The sequence below is a fragment of the Prionailurus bengalensis genome, chromosome C1, assembly GCF_016509475.1.
Source record: "Prionailurus bengalensis isolate Pbe53 chromosome C1, Fcat_Pben_1.1_paternal_pri, whole genome shotgun sequence".
NCBI lineage: Eukaryota > Metazoa > Chordata > Mammalia > Carnivora > Felidae > Prionailurus > Prionailurus bengalensis.
In genome coordinates this window covers 149,012,167-149,029,655 of record NC_057345.1, presented here as the reverse complement: position 1 = coordinate 149,029,655, position 17,489 = coordinate 149,012,167, and the positions used below count along the sequence as shown (strand labels likewise).

General features: G+C 42.3%; 1 protein-coding gene across 14 annotated transcripts in view; it reads right to left on the bottom strand.

Moving 5' to 3' along the window:
* The window catches only part of PKP4 (plakophilin 4), a 240,442-nt gene that overhangs the window by 12,153 nt on the left and 210,800 nt on the right, over positions 1–17,489 (bottom strand). For all 14 annotated transcript variants that reach the window (XM_043576776.1, XM_043576783.1, XM_043576780.1 and 11 more), the window contains 5 exons: positions 11,702–11,885; positions 8,473–8,590; positions 6,817–7,008; positions 6,451–6,624; positions 3,290–3,440 (listed from right to left, as the gene is read on the bottom strand). In XM_043576776.1, the coding sequence (XP_043432711.1) occupies positions 3,290–3,440; positions 6,451–6,624; positions 6,817–7,008; positions 8,473–8,590; positions 11,702–11,885 (819 nt within the window). The remainder of the gene's footprint in view (positions 1–3,289; positions 3,441–6,450; positions 6,625–6,816; positions 7,009–8,472; positions 8,591–11,701; positions 11,886–17,489) is intronic.

The window sequence follows — 17,489 nt, the reverse complement described above, 5'->3', positions numbered from 1 at the left end:
GTGTGTTGTCTCTTGAAAATAGAACCTCAAAAGACAATAACAGGAAAAAAAAAAACCATGGCAAAATAGGAAGTGACAAATATTATAAACGTAGGGGGGAAGTTAATCTTTACGGCAAAACCACTTGGAGAAATAATTGGGTTTATAAAACATTACAGTGAGCCACTAAAAGAAAATGTAAATCAGCATATAGTTCGGTATGCCAATCAAGTTGCTTTAGTTCAACTATCTTCATTAACAGTGAAAAATAAATTATAAAAATAAATTTTACTTTCAATTGAATTCCTATTCATCAAAAATACCTTAACTTCCTCTTAATGCTTTTAAAAACTGATCTTTGAATAAGTTTTAAAACTGGACTAAGTAAGGCTGCCAAGCAATACTTTTCATTAAATCTTTCAGGGTCTTAACATGTGAGCTGGGTACAATTACACATTTTTATCAAGTGAAAGGTAAATATCAGTTGGTCTGACTTCAACAGTGATAACAGGTTAGTTTCTTTTAAAGGACACAAGTAATCTTTGGCGTTAAAATGATGGCTGATTATTTCATAGGAGTGATGCAATATAATAGAGATTTGTTTATTTTGAGAGAGAGCACGTGCACACATGTGAGAGCAGGGGAAGGGACAGAGAGAGAGGAGAGACAATCCCAAGTAGGCTCTGAGCTGTTAGGGTGGAGCCCAATTGCAGGTTCGATCTCAAAATCTATGAGATAATGACCTGAGCCGAAATTAAGAGTCAGATGCTTAATTGACTGAGCCATCTAGGTGCCCCAATATAACAGAGTTCTTGATGGGACAATGCTGGGGAAGTCTCCAGCTATTGAAGCATTTCTTTACAGATACTCTGTTTCCCTTACTTCTCTCTCAAAAGAGATTATCTCTTTTTCAATTTCAATTACCAACTGACAAACTAGAATAACTGCATGACAAACAAAAGAAATGAACTAAAGCTCAAGTAAATATTTTCTTAGTTTTTTTTTCTATGCTAATAATTGAGTGGATACAAAATGGGTTTTTTATTAAAGACTTATTTATATACAATGGTAAGCAGTAGAAGTTAGGCCCTGACTACACACTGCATAATTTACTGTATTTCAAAGGGAAGGCTCTGGCTTACTCACGGTGAACATTGTTGTGAATAGGGGGAAAACAGTATTGACATTGTAAGCCAGAAGATAAATGTGGTTTTTAGAACAGATGGAAGTTAGCACTGGTGATTTTGAATATTCACGAAAAACCAAAACGTCCATGACATGTAATTCGTCATTTTGCTAAGGCACAACTTTAAATTGCCCCCGGAGACTGGGATAAGGCAGCTCACTCCGCCTGTGAGTGAGCCTGGTGGTCCCCTTGGAGCCTGCAGCTCAAGACAGCTGGGCTGGTCCGATTCAGTGGAGTATGCAGTAACTTTCATAGAGTGACAAAACTTGGTTTCCTTGTGAAAAATGGCTCTACAGAGAAAGTCCATTGCTAGTGCTGGTGATGGACGTGAGCACAGAGTGAAGGAAGAAGGGGATGGTTCTCAGAAACAGAAGTACTGAATAAATTAGAGTCGAATATTGAATCTGGGAGGGGCTCAGACCTCAGGAAAGGAGGGATCTTTATAGAGAAAGAAATAAGAAAGTGATTCATGAAACCATTCAAGAATGCTCCAGTTAGGTAAAAAAAAAAAAAGGCTCACAGGTAAAGAGAGAAAATGCTCTTGAAAGTTTAAAAGGGAGTCAAGACATTCACAGAAAACACAGAGATGCTCTGAAAGAAGGGCAGGGCTTGGCAAACACGATCCCCCTTCCCAGAGGTCTTGGCCCTCAGTGGTCCTGCACCTCGGCACTCCTGTGTCCCCTCCCCAGCTGTAGAGTGACAGGCCACAATCCTATGTTGTCAGGCCTTTAATTTTTAGCATTAGAAACTCCCAAACTGTATGAGCTTCTTCTAAGAAATTCAAACAGTATGGATGTAAAAATAACTTAAAAAAAAAATCTCTTAGGGACCTGAAGGATTTCTCTCAAGAAGTATGGGAACTAAGAGTTATAATGCATACTGGCATCAGGCACCAGCTGGACTGTATGAACAGGGTGTGGAGGAAGCTCCTTTTCACTCATCAGGGGACAGTTTGGCTCAAAGGAATGGTGTGTTAAGAGCAGGTTAACCTGGGTGGTAATTTAAAATAGCAATATTGCCAGGCACGGTGTAGGGGCTTTCCTGTAAGCTGCCACAGTGAATCCTCAAGGCAACTCTTTAAGGTAAATATTATTGCCCTTGTTCTTTGTCTCCCTCCCTCCATCTTTGTGTTCCCCCACCCACACCCCCCATCTCAGGGCAGGCATATTTTAATGAGTTCAGTACCTATTCACTAATCCACATGAGATCCTACCAAATCTCCCCTCCCTCTCTCCTGGCCTGTTGTCAGCTGTGGGGCTGGTGTGGAGCTTGCTGGTTTATAAAGGGCTGCTTCATTCTCTCATTTGATTTGTACAGCAAACCCGCAGCGAGGACAGCAGGGTGGTCGGCTCCCTTTCAGACACGGGGTCAAGGAAGTTTTCAAATTTAGATGAAAGAATTGGGGCAGGGTGGGCTCACCACAGCACACCCCAGGTTACACAGCCAGTGAGCAGCAGATCCAGGGGGTAACTGAGGTCAACTGGAGAGTTTCTGATCTTTCCTTTACCCCACAGTCGGCTTGAGTGTGGCAATGCCCTTGGAGACAAGTAAGCTAAGTTGGTGAGTGTGTCAAACTTGAAGAGGTGCTCAGTGTCAGGTTCATGCAAGTGCCCACCCTACAGCCCTGAGGGTGGATGCTTCCTGCCATTTTGTACCCAGTGTGCCTGACTTGCCTTACCCTAGTCCTGATGCCACCCTTGGGTATAAATGGCCGTGGGACAGTGGTTCTGCCTCAGGGTGAGCACTTAACACAGATCTGAGAGGGAGAAGCTATAAACCATTTATGTCATTTCTTTTTTTACTTAGAACATGGTAGTTGGTAAATTAGCAGATACCAGTCTCAAATATCAGAAACGGAGAATTAACTTATTTTGTGGCTCAGGAAATGAACCTTTCTTGAAAATGTACCTTCCCTGATCAATGTTTAATTAATGAGCTTGGCTCTTGCTGAAAAGGGATGGTCACAAAAGATAGACACCACAAAGGGTACCCAAATATGCCAAGAAGCCAGAAAGTAGAATTCAGTTGCTGATGATATAAAATGTCATCTTTTTATATAAATCAAAAGAAGAGTCTTATAAATGTTACTCTGTTTTTGTAGCTTACCTTGTCACCAGAACATACCTATGAGCTCCTTGTTGCGAACATCTAGTGCCATATTCCTCAAGGCAGTTGCCACAGAAGAAACAACTCTGTCATTATCCATTCTCAGAAGTTCTACAAGGATGGGGAGCCCTTTTTCTTTGCGGACAGCTGCCCGGATATACGCTGCAAACTAGTGAGTAAAATAGGCCAATAAGTAATATAAAATAGAGTTCAACTCAGATGTTACTATCACCTAAAAAAGAGGTTTCCAAAAGATAAACTAATAGATTAAATGTTTTCTTTCCAATTGGAGAATAAATCTGTGGTGTCAGTAAAGAAAAAACCATAGATGGGGATAAAGATAGGCTAGGATGACTGATTTAAAAAAGAAATTCTAAAGCCTAAAAATCTCAAGCCACCATCTGCCAGATATTTTTGTGCAGAAAAGAGAAGGCAGTGATTGCTTTCTACCTCAGATACATAAATATGATTAAGGACGGATCTTGGGTCTTCTTGGCAATTGGCTCCATGCCAGGTCCAGAGGCTATAAATAGGATGGCAGAGACAGTAACTGATCACTGCACATTACAGGAGAACCTGTCTCCATCAAGTCATTCTTTTCCTATATTCTCTGCAACAATATTTAGAGTTCAGTAACCTTTCAAAGAGATTGACTGAAAAAAAGCCCTTGCCTCAGAAGAAAAGGAATTCTCCAGAAACACTGAGCATCATAATTCACACACACTGGTGAAAAAGTAAGTATATTTGTGTGCAGGATGCTTTCTTATTCAAGATTAGTTAGCTGCTTTTTTTAATTCATAGTCAAGAGATTCTTTTGTGACTATGAGGCAAGTTTGTTCAGCATGTGTACCATTTGAATTGGAAATGAATGCTAGCTAAGTCATCAGGGAAATAACCAAAAAAAAAAAAAAAAAGTAGCATTTGAAAATTGGGTCTTTAATCTTGTTTTGAGCTTTTATTGACATTTTTTTACCAATGCAAATTGTTTTTCAAAATTTAGGAAAGTTGAAAAATGTTGCTCATGAAACATCTAATACTTTCCTGCTGTGGTCAAGACATAAGGATAAATATCTGCCAGCCCTTTGTATTATTTTGAACATTAAAATATATGATTGACCACTCAGTTTCTTGAATGCCAACAGATTACTTAACTAATACAAGTAAGAGGAAAAGACTCATTCCAAAGACCCTATTAACATTCTTCATATGAAACGAATACTCCTATTTTTCTAAATCAGATGAAATCTATGGGGGAGGGGGAAGGGAAATGGAATACTTGATTTGCTATAAAGCACTCAAGGCAGCATTCTCAACTTCTCTCTGAAACCTGCAAGAACAGAGCCAACACCTGGCTCATGTGGAGACCACTTGGCTCAGCCCAGCCCAGAGTGCTTCCCTTCTGGGGCACCACCACTCCCAATTTAGCCTCTGACTTGATAGCATCTGTGGTTAGGATTATCTTAAAATTTTTTTTTAATATTTATTTTTATTTTTTGAGAGAGAGAAAGAGCACAAGCAAGGGAGGGCAGAGAGATGTGGACAAAGCAGGCTCTAAGCTCTGAGCTGTCAGCACAGGGCCCGATGTGGGGCTCGAACCATGAACCTTGAGCAGAAGTCGGATGCTTAACTGACTGAGCCACCCAGGTACCCCAGTATTTATATTTTAAGTGAGCTTGCCATCTAACTTACATTCACTAAATGACCATTCAACACAACTCAAATCACGTCTATGTCAATTATTATCTTATTTATTGTCATAAAATAAGCTGGATGTGAACACTGGGTCACCAACATAAATATTTATCAATACTTATGTGCCACACACAGTCCTAGGTCCTTCACATTTATTATCTCTCTTAATGCTCATAGCCACCTCATGAGGTAGGTCTTATCTCCATTTTACAGATGAAGAAACTGAGGAGAGAAGATCCAAGGCCCCTAGCTAATAAGTGGAAGGATCAGGATTCAAAACCAAGGGGTCTGGGTCCAGAGCCAGCACTTAGATGCTAAGCTACTTAAGAACAACAACAAAATAACCCATTGGCTTAGCACTAGGCCGTAAATATCTGTGTACATTCATTATAGCAGCTGACTGCACGTAAGAAACCATACCTAGCCTGAGCAGTGCTTTTCACTCTCATGGATAATACAGTGGCCAAAAGCTTCTCATTTGGGGAGGTGGTGGTGGCAGAAGTAGCCAAAAACAAGCATTAGAATAACTTTACTAAAATATACATGTCAGGAAATTTTTAGAGGTTAAAAATATTTCAGACAAGGACTGTCTGGGAAATTGCTAGAGGTTGTTTAAGAAGTTTTGAGACCCTGCTTACAGTAACAGTAGGAAACCACTCTCAATTTTCATAAAGAAGTCACACACCTTCAAAGGGATGTGGTAATGTGCATCATCCATATGTCTGTAAGCATCTGAGAGAGGAACGGTGGCCCCTCTCCCTCCCACCTCAGCTGTAATTCAGGCCCCTGACATGTCTAGCACGGAATCCTAGCCTCTATTTTCCTCTTCTTTGAATTCATCTTCTGCACCGTGGCAGAAGGGACCCAGTAGTATCCACATCTGTGTCACCTGTCTGCTTAAACCCCTTTAGTGGCCCTTGTGGTCTGCAGGTCACGTCCCAGCTTCTGAAGCTTGGCCGTCAGACCTGTCTGCGATGGCTGGGTCTAACCCAGGCCACACTTGCCCTGCCCTTGATGCCCCAGCAACCATCCTGCAGTCTCTGCCACACTGTCCTTTCCTCTCTTGTCCCTTTCTCTAGATCACTCCCTCTATATACCCAACCTCACACTCTGTTGGCTTAATTCTGCTCATTAAGATTCCATCTGGGTAGCACCATCCCTCTAGGAAACCTTCCCCATCTCCTGGGTTCCCTCTTTGCCTTTTTCTCACCTGCCAGGCTGGGTTAGATGTCCTTTTTCAAGATGCCACAGTACACATATCCTGTGAAGGCTATGCTGTACTGACTCTATCTGTACATTTTTCTTGCTTGTCTTCAGCTTGTACAGGGAGGGCCGTGTCACATTCATCTTTGGATCTCCAGAACCACTTGCTATCTCCCTCCTTTTTGTGCTCCCACCCTTTCCCAAACAACTGTGTCCTTTTCACCATCATTATTGATCTGGCTGCACAGATGGAAAGAATTGTAGATAACTGGAAGACATCATACCTTCCAATTTCCAGCAGAGAGGTTCTGGAGAGATCCGGCAGAGCCTTCCAAGGTGGCTGGGTTGGAACTTTCTGCCAGAAGAGTCAAATATGGTTTCACCACTGATGGATGCCATAGCATCTCAACCCCTTTGGGGGACTTAGACAGTCCTGGGATAGGACCAACTCCATCCCACTGAAAGACAAAGAGCACACATGAAATGGAAACAAAATGAACACAACATTCCTGAAAATATTCCTCTCCGCTGGATTCAGCTACAGTTAGGTAGAAAAACTGTATGAGAAATTTTTTTTTCTTGCCAAATATGTGATTTCTTACTCCTAGAAAAATGAAACCTTAGAGTTTCATGTCAAATAAAATGCTAACTTGATCCTCCTGTGGCGTTCTCTTTTTCTTTTTCTTTTTCTTCCCCCAGCAGCTTGGCTCCGAGTCCTTGCTGGGAGACTCTTTTCCTAGTAAGTCATCCAGCTCACTCAGCCCCAGTAGCCGGGCCTGTGGGACCTCCAGTTCCAGCCGATAGGACAGGTTCCTCAGGGTGCACACACAGTTTTCCACAGTCTGAAAACCAACACGGCGTATAATTAAAACCATCGTAGCACATTACTGCAAAAATGCTTCTGTACTGAGCTGCAGTGGTCATAAATAAATGTAGAATATGAGCTCCTTTTTTACTTAAGGGAACCTGAAACAATCTAAGGAAAGAATTACAGTTCCAGAATTTCTGTGGGATACCCAAATGACAGTGCAGGGCTATCCTCGGTACATCTGTGGCCCCGATCGCAATGCTGCATCTGATGAAAATGTGCAGGGCTCTGGAGGAGAAAATGCCCAGTGTTCCTGCTTTAGCGCGGCTGCACTGGCAGGGGTGTACCCAAGTTGCCACAACGTCACTCCTTTTCGCCACTAGGAATCCTTGCCATGGCAAGAGGTGCGAGCAACCCCCTCTCTGGGGAAGCCCCTCCCCCCAAGTCCCATCTTCGGCCCTTCCATCCATCTCCCTCTGCCCTCCCTCTGAGGAAAGTTCCATCAGCTCTTTCTCTGTTGACATCTGCCTTCTGTACATGGTCTTTTGCTTCTTAAAATCTGTATCACACCTCTTGTTGGGAGGCCAACTGTCACTTCATTCAGAGCGCCTAATGCCAAGCTCAGCTCTTTCCCAGGATGGTCTCCTTCCAACTTGCTTACTCCTCTCCATTTCATCTGCACATCTTTTGGATCAATGAGGTTCAAATAAAAACCTGGCCATCACTTTGAGTTTTTCCCCCATCTTCTCCCTGAGCCTACCACTCATCATTCTCTTCTCTCAGACCCACGTCTATGACACAGGCCTATTTATGGCCTCTCCTTATCTAGCCCATAGCTCGCCCACTTGGAACTCCTGACACTTTTAGTCCCTCCTTTCTGTTTCTTGCCCCCACCTTCCTCAGCTACTGTTCCTGGGGCAAGGATGGGGAAAACTGGAGGGGAGCAGAAGGGGCTCCTACTGGGAACAGACTAACCAGCAAGGCAACAGAAGGAGGGTTGAAAGGGCCAGACTGGGGATGTAGAGAAGGGTATCCATGTGAGTGTGGGGTGGGGGCTGTGGCCTGCACTGGGGCAAGAAGGGCAGAGAGGTTGGTGCGTTATAGTGCCTCAACCAGGAACATTTATTCAGTAATACTCAAATACAGATGGGTCTGATTCTAGGCACAGGGGACACAGGACTGGAGGCAACAGCAGCACAGGCAGTCACCGTGACAATTAGCCCAGAAGAACCACAAAGAAAGTTAGGACCCTGCCACACCACACTAAGTCCTTGGCCACACGGAGTCACTCAGTTTTCATGGTTCTAAGGCTATTTTCTTAAGTTGTCATGTCCCTGTTAATTTGTAATTTTTAAATTAATCCCCTTAATCTGGAGTGTAGCCTAATGAGGAGGAAAGGCTCAAGAATCCCAGAAAGAATCAATGGCATGCAAGGAGCAGCATCAGGCAGCTGTCGTCATCTGCCACCATACCCCTCGCATGGCAGGCCGGCACTGACCTTGCTGTCGTAATCGGATGTGTTCACACATGTGTGGATCACATACAGGAGCGAGTCCACCAGCCCCTCACAGGAGCGCATTTGCTTCCTCGCTTCCTCCCCTGCAGAGCTGAGGTTCCTGAAGGGGCAGAGACATGTGGGAGCTGCTGAGATGAACAGCTTACTCCTTAGCCACGGAGCCTTATCTTAACATCAGAGAGAACCGACGACAGGCAGCAACCGTGCAGATGCCGTGTGAGGAAGCATTTTAACATCTCGAGAACTCACAATAACTAGCTCCCTGTTGTCAACCCAAATAGAAAGGAGCAGGGGCATCTGAATTCTGTATCCCTCTGGTGACACCCTACTTTCTAACCTCCTAAAAAGTTGTTTTGGGGGCTATCCTCCTCAGTTTCCTCACATGTAAAAAGGGGAGAATATTGATCACCTCATAGGGTCGTGTAAGGAAGAGATGCTCCATATAAAGCAATTATTAAAGTGCCTGGTATCTCAGTTAGCTATGGTTGTTATTTGTAGACATGCTTTGCTTCCCTTGTTGGGCCACCAGATATGGCAGGCTCCTGTACCTATATATGTTTTGCATGTAGTAGGTGGTCATAAATGCTTCCTCAATGAACAAACAGAAGAAAGGTCACTTGTTGTATAAATATTCAAGTTAAATATGGACATTTGCTTATGCTACACTTTTTCTCATCTTTTCAAATATAAAAAACCCTGAAAATTGCATTAGGTCTCAACCATATTGAAACTTTTTTTTTAAGATTTTATTTTTTCAAATAATCTCTACACCCAACGTGGGGCTTGAACTCACAACCCCAAGACCAAGAGTTGCATGCTCTACCGACTGAGCCAGCCAGGCAATCCATATTGAAAATTTTGGTACCAGTTTGCCTTCATGAACTGATACCATATATTAAGGATCTATCTCGTTTTATGTGGTATTAGCAAAGGTTCTAGGATACGCTAAGATTTTGCAAAAACTTAGGCTAGATAAGGGGGTCTGGAATGATTTTTCTTTTCATCTTTGTTTTTCTGGTGCCAGAGAGACAATGTCATCTGTGGTCCCTACTCTGTTCTTATCTTGTGTCACTTCTCAGTAGCACTTAACAGCTGCCATCTTCTATTCCTTTATAAGCCCCTGGGACCCTTCACTTCTTTGGTTTTCCTCCCATCTTGCTGCCTTTCCTTCTTAGTCTTTTCAGCCAGGGGGACCCCCTGGAGTGCCCAGGACTACTTTGGTCCCTTCTTGATCTTTCCATTCTCATGGGTGGTCTCCCTCTGCCCCTTGGCTTTAATACAACCCGTGGATCCATGCATGACTCCCAAATGTCTATCGTTAGGCTGACCCCTCTTTAAAACTCTGGGCTCCTTTATCCAACTGCTTTCCTGATATTATCACATGGATAGCTAAATAGACAACTCAAAATGGACATGGCCAAAGCTTTCAACTGTTCACCCCTCTACCCTTTCTTCTCCCTGTGTTGCCAATTTATCCAGCCAAAAATTGAGGTATTATCCTTATCTACTCCCTTTCCCCACCCCTCTATTCAATCCATCAGCAAATTCTGTCAGCTCTCCCTCCACAAAAATACCCCCTATCTCCTACCTCTCTCCAGCACCTGGTGTAGGCCACTGTCATCATCTGCCTGGATCTCTGCAACAGCCTTGGCCTCCAGTCTCTACTGTTGCCCTTGTTTAGTCTTCATGCTGAAGCCAGGATCCAGTCCCATCACTCCCATGATTAAAGCCCTCTGTCAGTTTCCCAAGGCACTTGGAATGAAGTGCAAAGTCCTTCCTCTGACTTCAAAAATCCTGCATAATCTATGGTACTACTCTGTGCCTTGCCCATTAAGCTCCAGCAGTAAGCCCATTCTTGCCCCAGAGCCTTCATACTACATGTTCTCTTCACTTAAAATATGTGTCCTGACCCCACTCCACTCTCAGATGAGCAGCTCCTGGTGGTATTTCAAAGTAGGCTTTAATTTCACCTCCTATGGGGGGCCACCCGACCATCAGAATCATCTCCCAATAAATCCTACATTACCATGGCATTCATTGTTATTTTCTTGATTGTTTTCCTCAATAGAATATGGTTCTGTTGAGCAGGGTCCTGTCTGTCTTATTCATCACTCATTTCACAGAGAGGGCATGCACCAAATGTTTATAGTCCTGAACCTGAGGGAGCCTGACTGGTATGTCCTGCCTCTGGGAAGCCTGGCAGGCAGGCTGAGGAGTGATCACATTCTCCCCAGATGCAGGGGCAGGGAGAGCATGAGGTGCTCCTTGCACAGATCATCAGTAGGGGATACAAACTGCCGTCTGATGCACACATCTGATTTAGGGAGCTAGCCTGCTTCCCAGGATCCTGACTCTTGTCATCCACCCACAGCAAGGGGGTTGACAGTCACTTGTCACAACAGTGGAAGGCTTCAGAGCAGCAGTCTAGGCTCCTTCTCCATCTTTCAAGCTCTGTTATAGCCTTACATTGGATGTATGGCTTAAATGTTAGCGCTATGTGTCAGATACTTCACTAAGCACTTTATATGGAGCTGATTCTTCACAAGTGTGAGATGGTGTTATTTTCCCTATTCTAAAGATGAGGAAGCTGAAGCTCAGAGTGGGGCAGGAAGCCACTCTGCCCAAAGCTCCTGCTTCAACTTCCCAGAGCACTGTAAGCCTGGGACACTGGGTAGAAACTGAGCTGATGAGTGTTAATGGCAAATAATAAGCACTACTGTCCATAAAGGGGCCTTTATGAATTTCACATGCTAAAGATAATGACTTAAAATAGTATTTGGGCTCATTTTCATTTATTTATAAAACTCAAACCCAATGATTGTTTAAACCACACACCTTTTTGCACCTTTTAAAAGCAGAAAGGTTTTAACCATCACATTTTGAATTTAAACAAAAACTAGGCTGTAAACACATTAGCAGTCAAGATGTGATAACCAGAAAAATGCTGTTAAAGTGGAAAACACAGGAATTTTGGCAGTAATTCCGGACTGAAAGGGCCCTTTTTACTAATCCACAGAAGGGTCATTTATCAGATAATGTCTTTCAGGCCGCTAGTCTGTGCTCATGGTGTTTAACTCACAGGATAAGAGTCCAGTGGTCATTTACCTACATGGTAAACGTTAATAAAATGAAGTAAATCCTCTTAAAATCAATTTAACCATAACACATGCTCTTTAATCAAAGAATCGGAAAGAAGAAATAAAGAACTTACCTCAGGCAACCTGTTGTATTACGCAGAACGAGTGACGTCTGAAATTTAATTTTATGATCATCATCAAAAGAAGAGTTATTCCATCCAGAATGTGGAACGATCACAGTGTTTGTTAAGGTCGAGAGAGCATCTCGAATGATTGTCATCTTTACAGCATCACATGAAGATAAATTCCAAAGAACTCCTTAAAAATGAGATTTAAAAAATCCAATTATCAATTAGAGATCCTGCAGGTTTAGGAATAAACAAACATCAGATGTGAACTCGTTCTGTTTCAAATCTAATCTATGGCCTGAATTTGCAATCAGGCAGGGGTGGACCTCTACTAACTGCTGAGTGAACATATGTGAGCTCCTGGCAGCCCATCACAAAGCCGTAGCAGTCCATCTCTTAAGTTTTAGAGCCGACATATCTATCAGACAAGATGACTGTGGCTTCTGCAGGGTAAATTAGAGCTACTCTTTGTGTGGGGGGGCACAATCCAATCAAGGGGCACAAACATACAAACATAACACATCTGTGGGTGTCGTAAAGCTGTCATTCACTGCATCATCCCTTACATTCAATGCTCTGTGTGGCAAAACCATTTTTAGACTTCGGTACATGGAAAAAAATTCTTTCTCAAAAGACTGACATGTTTCTCTACATCATGCTTCCTCTTCCTACTGGGAAGCTCAAGCTTTTTTTTTAATTCTTTTTTTTTTTTTATGTTTTTATTTTATTTTTGGGAGAGAGAGTGAGAGTGGGGGAGGAGCAGAGAGAGGGAGACACAGAATCCGAAGCAGGCTCCAGGCTCTGAGCTGTCGGCACAGAGCCTGACACGGGGCTCAAACTCATGAGCTGCAAGATCATGACCTGAGCCAAAGTCTGACGCCCAACTGACTGAGCCACCCAGGTGCCCCGAAGCTCAAGATTAAGTATGCTTGCAGTAACATATATAGAGGGTGGTTACATCTGTTTCACCTCCACATTCAGATAAGGTTTAAACATTTTTATTTCCATGTTAAGAGTTTTACTGCCAAGTGCAAGTTACTGCCATTCCTTTTTTGGATCTAGGGGAGACTGACGCTACATTACGTCACTCCTACTGTAATTCATATCAGGACTGAACAACAGACGTAAATGCAGCTTATGAGAGTATTATTTAAATTGTAAGCCTATTAGAGTATCTTTATTTCTGTATCAACTATGAGGTGGGTTATTGTTACAGTACATATATTTTCTAGTAATTATTCTATAAGATATCAGAGCAAATTCAAGATTATACCTACTCTATGACCCTTTCACATCAGTGCATTTTCCTAAGTCAGAGAAAAGTAGGTAGAGGAGAGGTGGGGCAGCTGGCACTGAAGTCCTGACATCCCTCAGAGCCCTGCACTCCTGATGCATCGTTGACAAGATGCTCAAAAGCCCATACAACAGTGCTTTTAGAATTATCGACCAAAAAAAAAAAAAATGCTTCAGGCCCTGTGAAGGGGAAGGAATTGGCAAAATCTGCCCATTTCCATGGGAGCGTGTCAGGCTTGTGAACATGACGGATCAAGGGTGTTGGGAGAACCGCTGCCTCCAGTGCATGGTAACCACGGATTGTCTGCTCAGCCTTCTCAGGGCCTGGAGAAATGGTGGGGACCTTTATAAAAGAGGGAGGTGTGACAGTGCTGACGGGACCTTTTCCTTTTAGAAGATGGAGAAATACAGACAAAGGGCTTGGAGAGAAGATAGTAAACTGATATTCTGACTCTAAGCCGAGAGAGGACCACCCCTTCCCTGCAGGTCTGCCCTGACCTACCCACACTGTTGAGGGAATGGTTGGTAATGGAGGCTGATGCTTGGGCTCTGGCTGGGAAAGCCGTCTGCTCTGCCCTGTGCCTGGTTCCTTTCCTCTTTCACTTGGCTTTGACTTCTGGACCTGGCTGGATGGGTTTCCTTTGTCCCCCAAGGACTTTTACCCTTTCTCTGCTTATTCTTTGGGGTGGGATGGCTCACCATTAGCAAAGGACTTCAGGCTCAACAGTGGTTCATCTAGTTAGGCCCCAAATGGGAGGGGAATTTAGACAGTTTGGAATCAGGAAAGTAAAGACACTGCTTTGTCTCTGAAAGCTTGTTGTGTCCACCATTACAGGCCTTTGCTTATATAATACATGGCACACAATAGATAGATTCTAGTAAAGAGTGTAGCATACACTGTGGGTGCTTATGAAATGAACTTAAATTCGTTAGGCAGAGTTATTTCTCCATGGATTCTGATAAAACTGGCCATGTTTCTATATAAAATGGCTTTAATCCAGGGAGGTTTTAATCTTAGGGAGTTTGTGTTACCTGTTTTCTGGAGGTTTCACTGGACTCTCTCAGGGGCAGCCATGTGAGGTGTGGGGGGAGAATTGGCAGCAGGCTGCCAGATCCCCACCCCAATTCACCCAGAGTGGCTCCATACTTATCTGTCCTCAATAGTGGGCTGCACTGTGTGTTTCTGTTTGAAAAAAGGGGTTCATGTCTAAAAGACATTTGAAAAGCACTGTTTCAGGGGAAAGGTACCAGAGGACTGATGACCATGGGTGGGACCTGGGAGCTAACAAGTAAAAATGAGTCCTTGGAGATAGCAGAAGGGAGACAAGATGGAAGAAAGAGAGGGTTGAAGCATAGAAGGGTGGGCGATAAAGGCTGCCACGAACGGGGCTTTAACATTTCCTGCTAATGAGGACAGCCATGCTCCACCCAGGATACTGCCGGGGCCTGCTGGCAGCCGCAGGGCAGCATACGGCCCAGATACTGTTGGGTGGGAAGGGTCATTTCCTAACCTCCCCTGACAATTTTATAATATGTGTTCAAATTCCTCACTCCACAGAATTCAACCATGAGGGAGAGTGGCATCTTCTAATACGCTATGTTGTACTTCATGGAATAAATGTATTCTAATAAAGTTAACTGTAAGGCAAGGCTTATGGAAAGGAAAGCTCATCACATTATAGGCTATAGGTATAAAATTACATATATAGCTACAGAAAATGAAACAGTGTGAGTCACAGACTCACATGTGAAAACATGACTAAGAGGGGTGGTTCTTTAGCATGATGGATCTAGGAGTTGATGCCTAGAATTTCTCTGATCACTAGCAGCAAATCTTGTTTTTCATGGTTCCTGCCTCCACTTCTGGCTCCTGCTAAGACCTACTTCTGTTAGGAGGCTAATTTCCTAGATTTATGGATTTCCTTGATTTTCTGTGCAGGTAGAATTTTGTCCTGCTCTTTCTTTTATCAGGCATTTAGAATGATCAGTGGAGTTATATGTCATTCTACAGTTTACTACTAGCCCTTATCTACATGGGATTGAACAGCATAAATGTGCATAGGTCAATACAAACAATAGTAACATGACCATTTACTGTGATTTTACTCTGTGCCAGGCATTGTGTGCTTTACATATAGTAACTTAAAGAGTCAAGCTGCACAAAATGAATTAAATTCCCATTTAATTATTTTGTAGGACTGAAATTCTACATGTTGATTTTTTTAAAGGATGAGCATTTGTATTTCTAAATTTAATTTTAATTTCATCAGGCAAATGCAAGAGGAACAAATACTCTATCATCATCCATTCTTTTACATGTCTTGTTACACATAAGCAGGGCACATAATGGGTGCTCAAAAATAGTTGTTAATGGATCCAGTTTAATAGCATGTATTTATTTTTGGATTTCCCTTTTATTTCCTGTCTGTCAGACTTAGTTCACAATTACCTCCTTTTCATGCCTTCTCTTAAGCTGAGTATTCAGGAGTGTCTTTAAGGTTTATAACTATGGGGAGAGGGTCAGAACAACTTTTTGTACCTGTAAGGGAATTTGCTAGCGTAGTTTTGTTTGCCTTTCATATGAAAACCAAAAGAGATGGCTGTTGAAACCATCTTAGCTCTGAGGATGGGAGAGTCCCATTTCTGTTATACCTCTAGAAACAGAAGAGTTAAATTAACGTGCCAGAATCCCAACCCCTCAAAACTGCAAAATAGAAAAGCTCAGTGTTGCCCAATTATAAAATGTTAAAGTGTTTAAAAGTATGTAACCCTTCTGTAGACCAGGTGACAAGGCTATCTTTTGGTTAACTGAGATGACTTACTCATCATAAAACCAGTCTACCAAAAGCTTTCTCTAACCTCAAAAAATGTCCAAAATTATTCTTGACCAGAAAAAAGGAAAGATTCTATTTTTCCTAAGTTTGTGGCCTTCAGAGAACCCACACCAAGGCAGCTTTATCATCCTGCACTGAATTATATTATCCCTCTAATCTTGCACCTCTCCAGGTAACACAAAGAGCTACATCACTGGGTGTGGATTTAAACTAGCCACTTTGAATATCAAAGCAAGTCTCAAGACAGGGATTTTTTTATTCCCCACCTTCTATTTCAAAATAAGGTTATGGAAAAACTAAACAGTCAGTTCCAATCAACCAATATTGGATGAAGAAGGTTCAATTACACTTAAAAGCCTTAGCTATGGAATGATTAATTTGGCTTATCCAATCAAAGTAAAAAGCACCATTCTTGAGACCAGCTAATAATATCTGTGTGTACTCCACCTCACTAAAGTAGTAATAAAACAATGTTCTCCCCACTTAGTCTGTCTAAGGCTTCATTTAATGGGTCAGGAAGAATGCTGCTAGAGCAGTAAGTAATGAATAGAAAATACACCAACTCCCAGATGTAGCAAGACTGTTGAGAAAAGAGAGAGCTATAGGATTAGCATTCTCCATTAACATAATAAACCTCCAACTCCTGAGGTCCTAATGAGAAATTTGCTTCAAAAAAATTTAGCAGCATACTCCTGGTTTCTAAAGGGAAAGTTAAAAGTAAACTATAATTTGGTTTAGGAAACTTGAGTTTTTTATTAATTTAAAGCAATTAGCTATTTGTTGTGAGAACTAAGAATATACACATACAAACTAATTTAGAAAATATTAGAGAATTTCATGCATACTGTTGTAGAAACAGCTGCTTATTCTCTACCACAGGAAAAAGCACACACAATTATGAGTATCCAATAATTGCCAGGAAATACTGCCATGAGAGATGAAAGTTCATTTTCCCCACAAAGAATGAATAAAGTAATTAAAATATTATTTCCCATAAATCCTACACTGCAGAATTTTGAAAGAGCTCACACTTAAAACTAGCTTTATAGCTATTCAAACAACCAACTGATAATCTGATTTTACTGATTAATTAAAATAATGGCACTATTTGAAAAACGTATTTCTTAACTGGTGTTAAACACCAACCAAACAACCTTATTTCTCTGGTAGCATAAATATATAACAGCTTACACAATTGTTTTCCTTTCTGATTTGGAAGAAATCTAAAATCACGAATTTTTATATGGCATTCAGTTTTTTCAGTTTCTTAATTTATAAACCCCTCCCACAAATATTTGTGGACATTGCAAAAAGAAACATAAAGCAGCCCAAAGAACTAGCGCACTTCAAACAGTACCACTGGGCATGCTCCTGCATTTTCTTCCACAACCTAGCCTTATTCTTGGTGTCTGTTGTTGATGTCATGTCAGTCCTGCTCTTTCACAAGAGGTAAAAAGAACTGCCCAAGCCTTCGGGAGGCCGGGGGGGGGGGGGTTGTTTTATATGAGAGGACAGATGAGGCACTGTCATACCCGCACAGAGAGGCATCATGACTGGTTTCTATGCTTCAGTTCTGATATTTGCCTTTGTTCGCCCCTAGCAATTCTGTGTCTGTGTGCTCTTTGGAATAGGCTGGTGTGGGGATACCCACCCTGCAAGCATTCTTG